General features: G+C 48.8%; 1 protein-coding gene across 1 annotated transcript in view; it reads right to left on the reverse strand.

Annotated features, from left to right (window-relative positions):
- Positions 1-6,129, reverse strand: part of MYLIP (myosin regulatory light chain interacting protein) — a 21,738-nt gene that overhangs the window by 3,804 nt on the left and 11,805 nt on the right. The window contains exons 3-6 of the mRNA XM_029943135.1: positions 4,181-4,366; positions 2,049-2,246; positions 1,390-1,554; positions 1-234 (exon numbers count right to left, since the gene is read on the reverse strand). The exon at positions 1-234 is cut by the window's left edge and continues 11 nt beyond it. Coding sequence (XP_029798995.1) covers positions 1-234; positions 1,390-1,554; positions 2,049-2,246; positions 4,181-4,366 — 783 coding nt within the window. The remainder of the gene's footprint in view (positions 235-1,389; positions 1,555-2,048; positions 2,247-4,180; positions 4,367-6,129) is intronic.

A 6,129-nucleotide genomic window follows, 5' to 3' on the forward strand; every position in this document is an offset into this window, starting at 1 on the left:
GAGGCCCCGAGCGGGGAGCCCGGGGGGCTGCGCTCGCCCCTCGAAACGAGGTCCAGCACGCCGGCGTTGTACAGGGCCCTCCTGGCGTGGTCGTACACCTCCTTGGACGTCCTCCGGATGTCGAACACGTACTTCTTGCCGAGGTTAATGTTCTCGTTCAGAAACAGGGACGCCAGGTGGCCCTTCAGGTCCCGGCTGTACTGCATCATGACGGCGCTGGTCACCGTGTCACACCTGCGGGGAGAGGCGGAATGAGCACTTCAGCACCAGCCAGCCCGGGGCACGTCTGCGCCTCGGACCTTCCAACGCTGCCCTGAATAAGAATACTCTGGGGGCGCCCGGGAGGCTCAGTCGGTTGAGCATCATGATCTCACGGTTTGTGGGTTCGAGCTCCCCGTTGGGCTCTGTGCTGACAGCTCAGAGCCTGGAGCTGCTTTGGATTCTGTGTCTCCCACTCCCTCTCTCTCTGCCCCTCCCCTGCTCATGCTCTGTCTCTTTCTCTCTCTCTCAAAAATAAATAAACACTAAAAAAATAAAAATATAGAATGTTCTGTGGCAGCAGACATTTATATTCTTGTTTGCATGCCTCAGAGTAAATTCTTCCAGTTTCATATGTGTTAAACATTTCCACGATTCTATCTCTGGGTTTCTCCAGTGTCCCCAAAGGACCTCGGAGAAGGAGCTTTAAGTGCAGAAACAGTGAGTGCGCACGCCCACCTCCGGGGACGCGAGCGATTGGCAAGAACAGCTTGCGGTGAGGGAAAAAGGACATTTTCTTCTTTCAAGTCCTGGCTTTTATGTTACAATTTTCTACAAGTTTTCCATTCTGCTCTAAAATTTGTGTGTCTATCTTAACATTAAAAAAAAGGTTAAGATCGCAATTAAATTTCTTAGCTTTAATTTCTCAAATATTTGGGTCAAATCACAAGTCTACGTTAAAGCACCTTCTAAAACAAGAGGATCACTACTGTCATTTTAAAAATCCTTGTACTGGGGCGGCGGGGAATCAGGATGGCCACTCCCCCGCAAGGACGGTGAGATCGTCCTGTGGGGATGAGCACAAGCGGTGGTGGGGCGGGTCCACCTACACAGAGCTCCCGAGAGAGGAGCTGGCGTGGGGGCAGGGGGTAGAAGGTAAGAGAGGTGGGGGGAGGGGTCCGGGCGGCTCACTCCCACGCTCCTTCTGCGGTGGAAGCAGCCCCACGCTGAGAAGGGCCCCCTGCTACGCTGAATAGAACAAACACAGCGTTCAGAGCAGTGGATGTCTTTTAAATTCCATACAAGATTCACCCACACGATGCTACCAGAAACTGGAGGGGCCTTGCTGTCCCCAGAAAACGTAAGAGCTGCAGACAGGCGCTAAGGTGTGGGGTACAGAGCCATACGTGCCTGTAGAAAGCGTGCGTCTCCGTGATCGCTCGGTAGAGCCCGCTGGCTGCCCTGGTGCTGATCATCTTGAACAGGAGCACGACGCTGTTCCCAGACTCCTTGGTGACGGTCAAGTACACGTTCTTCCCCGACTGGGTGGCCATCTGGACCACCGGGTAAGCAATCCTGAGACACGGGAAGAGAAAGTGAGCAAGTCCGGAAGGAGCGATGGGTCAAGGTGCGTGCCCCTCGTGGGGATCTCCTGTGCTCGGGACCCTGCAGTACAATCATGCTCTGTCCAGGACTGCAAGTAAGCACTCTGCTCCCAGTCACGCAGGCACCGAAAAGCAGCAGTGGAGAGAGGTGTTGGAGTGATGTGTAGTGTATGTGCATGGGCATGCACACATAGGTGAAAATGAGATTTTTACAGCAGTGAGCGTCCCTAAAAAACACTAACTCCGCCACATCAATACACTTGAGTTTGTAGCTTCAAAATAATTCAATGGTTATCAAAGTCTGAGTCAAATTAATATACATACCCAAAATGAAACATGTCGTTCCCAATGGATGACTGCCTAGCAAATCCCTTTCCAGTTTTATCTATTTTAATAATCAGAGCTACAAAGGGGTGTATGCACATTTAGGGCGTAAAGAAAAATTTTTAAGACGCAGGAAGTTACCTATTAATTGGGCAGAAGTCGTCTTTGCAAATAGAGATTCCTTCAGGTCCAACCCCAATGAGGAGTTTCTGCCCTTCGCTGTCCCTCACGGAATGCCACTCTGTGCCATAGTTTTCCATTGCGGACACGATCTGTAACACCTGGTATTCGGCAGAGGCCTGGCTGGTCCCTTCCAGCTCCTTATGCTTTGCCACAATGCTGCAGAAGGCCAAGAGTGTAGAGAGGCGTGGACAGATTAACGTATGCGGTCCTTAGAGAGGACTCTGTCATTTTCCCTAGTGAGTCACACAGACACTGCCATTTCTGTGTAACAAACATTTAAAGCGATATAGCACTGATATTTCATTTCTTTAGCAAATTTATCATACAATACTTGTAAGACACTGCTCCAAATCTCAACTAGTAGACATTCGGTAGAAAAAGCTGGTGGGGATGCTGGACAGGGATGAATTGGAAGAATTATGGAAAAATCTCTAAAAATATGCATGAGGCATTTTGTACACAGGAGCTTCTCAGGCAAGGTTCTACTTTGTAAGTTTCATCTTAATATATAGCATTATAGGGGCACCTGGGCGGCTCAGTTGGCTAAGCATCCAACTTCAGTTCAGGTCATGATCTCGTGGTTTGTGAGTTTCAAGCTCTGCAGCAGGCTCTGTGCTGATGGCTCAGTGCCTGAAGCCTGCTTCTGATTCTGTGTGTCTCCCTCTCTCTCTCTGCTCCCCTCCCCCCAACTCATTCTCTCTCTCAAAAATAAACATTAAAGGGGCACCTGGGTGGCTCAGTCAGTTAAGCATCCGACTTTGGCTCAGGTCATGATCTCACGGTTAGTGGATTTGAGCCCCGAGTTGGGCTCTATGCTGACAGCTAGCTCAGAGCCTGGAGCCTGCCTTCAGATTGTGTGTCTCCCTCTCACTCTGACCCTCCCTTGCTCATGCTGTCTCTCTCTCTCTCTCAAAAATAAATTTAAAAAAAACATTAAAAAATGTATAGTATGATAAGGGGTTGATTAGATCATCTGCAACTGAAAATTGCAGGATTTATTTTATCTGCTGTGGCACACAGCCCCTAACACAGTCCTTAAAGATCTCCACTTGCTGGTATTCACACCCTTGTGCAAATACCCTCAACTGAGTGCCGAGTCCCTGTTGTGTTCATCCCTGGCTGGGTTCATAACTTGCTTTTAATGAACAGAAATGGCAGAAGTGGTGGGATGACACTTCAGAGATTAAGTTTTAAGAAGACTTTGACTACTGTCTTGGGTGTTCTCTCTTGCTTGGACCTGGACTGATGGTCCTGGGGGGAGCCAGCTACCACGTTATGAAACAGCCCCTTCGAGAGGCCCAAGCGGTCAGGGAACAAGGCCCTGCCAACCGGCCACGTGAATCAACCTGGAAGGTGGTCCCTCCCTTGGGTGAGCCTTTAGATGACACAGAACTCTATCAAAGGCCTGCCTGCTGCCCCGTGAAAGGTCTTGATCCAGAGCACCCAGCCAGGCTCCTGACCCATGGAAGTGTGATACACTGCTCATAAGCCACTAAGTTTGGGGGTAACTTGTTCCCCAAGAACAGATAACTAAGATAACACCTGTGTTAGGCCTCTTGGTCTAATCCTCGCTGGGATGAAGAAAATACCAATAGACATGACAGACTTCCGAAGAGATTTGCATTCTTAAGTTTTATGTTTACTTTTGAAAGGGAGACAGAGACAGAGTATGAGCTGGGGAGGGTCAGAGAGAGAGACACACACACACACAGAACCTGAAGCAGGCTCCAGGCTCTAAGCTGTCAGCACAGAGCCCGACACAGGGCTCGAACTCATCAACTGCGAGATCATCACCCGAGCCAAAGTCGGCCGCTTAACCTACTGAGCCACCCAGGCGCCCCAAGATTTGCGTTCTTAGGAGGTCAGAGATTTAAAAAATTCCTGTTCCACATCATTTTATAAAGGGGCATGGATTTAGGTGGATTGCTCTGTGTCTGTCACTTTCTCAGAGGAAAGGCTGAGAATGTTTCAAAAACAAGTTGGCTAAATTGGGTAATGGCCTAGTCTACCGCAGATTCATCTTCTTTGGGAAACAATGCATAAATGTGCTCAATCTAGGAATATAAACAGGCGCCTCCAGGCAGCCTCACCTGTTCAAGGTGGCACTGGAGAGCTCCTTCGCACAGAGCTCCTCGTAGCTGTACTTGGCAGTGTTCTGATTATAGTCTCCAAACTTGGTCTGGGCCAGGAGGGCGCTCAGTTCCACGGCCTGCTCCGGGGAACACTGGAGGTGGCCCGCCAGGAGCGTCTCCTTGATATGCAAGAAAAAGATATGCCTGCGAAGCAATGTGAGAATGAGGTTATCCTGCGGGGGCTAGCTTGATGTCACGTGCAACCCGCTTAGCACTTCCACAATCCCTCCTAAGTAAGGAACACACAGTACTTTAGAAAACCACCCTGAAAATGCTCGCCACTAAAGAACATTTTTTTTCTTTTTAGTATTAAAGGCAAAATAAGTCTAAGAACTTAAATTTCTCTGGACTACAAAGTATAACCCAGGCAAAACAAATCTGAGACAAGTTCAGGAATATTCGAGTTAGAAATACAAAATAATCTCACAGAGGTTTCTGCATTCAATTTTTAAAAAGAAATTCTGTTCAGAAAACGGTGATCTTGACATGGACTTGATATCTTAGATCCTCACTTCTATTCAAATGACCCCCAAGTCTCTAGTCTTTGCCCCAACCTCTGTAAGCATCATATTCGGATGTCTTACAGACTTCTCCCCTTGGATGTTCAGTATCCTAATTTCACTGTTCAAAACCAAACTCACTGCGTTCCTTCCCAAATCTGCTTTTTCTCCCAGTGAAAACCCGAGACTTGTCATTTTACCCCAAGGCCCACATTTGATTCATTTTATTCCCACCTACTTTCTGTCTCTGCAAACTCCTTAAGTCCAGTAACATTCTTCCCATTTTTACCTATGTCCAACTTGTGGATCTCAACTGTCAGAGAATTTACAACCTCCCCAAAGCTGATCTCTCTTTACTCTGCTAATCTACCTTCCAAGCTACTTGCTTCTGGGATCAGCTTGCCAGTTCTCTGCTCAAAATCCTTCGAGAGAGGGGTGCCTGGGTTAAGCGTCCGACTTCAGCTCCGGTCATGATCTCACAGTTCGTGAGTTTGAGCCCCATATTGGGCTCTGTGCTGACAGCTTAGAGCCTGGAGCCTGCTTCGAATTCTCTACCTCTCTCTCTCTCTGCCCCTCTCTTGCTCGTGCTTTGTCTCTCTCTCTCTCTTTTTCTCTCTGTCAAACATAAACATTAAAATCAATAAATAAAAAATCCTTAACGGGATCCCAACTGTTTACCGAGGAAGCATGCTGGTGGCACATACCCAGGCTCCTGTGGGTCTGGCCCCCAGTGTCCAGCCACATGACCCACCATTCCTTCCAGCCACTGTGCCCTGGGAGAGGGACTATTACTCTTCCTGGAAGGACCACGCATGTTCACGTATCCGTGTCTCTAGTCTTGGCTGCTCCCTGTGTCCTGAGGGGTATTCCTTCTGTCCTCTTGCTTAGCTTCCTTTTTAGTTCACATCAGCTGCAAACTGTTTATTCCCCTCTAAAAGCACTGGACATATTCTGACTTCTGCTACAGCTAGCTGCACGGAAGCGGATGTCTGGTGTCCCTAGCCCCCCAGAGCTCTGTGAATGGATGTAAAACCGCACATTGTCTGCAGTCAGTTTCTTTCCCTGCCTGAGGGGCGTTCCCTCTGTGCCTGTCCTAACCGCATAGGACACTACGCTCTGCTTGCGACAAGGCATGCCAGACTTAGAAACTCCATGTCCATTGCGTGCCAATCCAGATCACCCAAGATTCTCCACGGAGTATCCAAACTGCCACCGAGGGACCAGTCTAGGTTATAAACTCGGTCTCTGGCAAGCATACAGGTGTAACCGTCCTTTGATGACTTGTTATAGCCTCTCAAACTTGCTTAAATGCCACGATATTCCTTCCATTAACAGCTGAGTTACGGCCAACAGTCAAGCTCTGTCGCTGCTCTGAGTAGGGCTCAGAAGACAGCTTCCCGCTTGAGC

The sequence above is a fragment of the Suricata suricatta genome, chromosome 7 (genome assembly GCF_006229205.1).
Source record: "Suricata suricatta isolate VVHF042 chromosome 7, meerkat_22Aug2017_6uvM2_HiC, whole genome shotgun sequence".
Lineage (NCBI taxonomy): Eukaryota > Metazoa > Chordata > Mammalia > Carnivora > Herpestidae > Suricata > Suricata suricatta.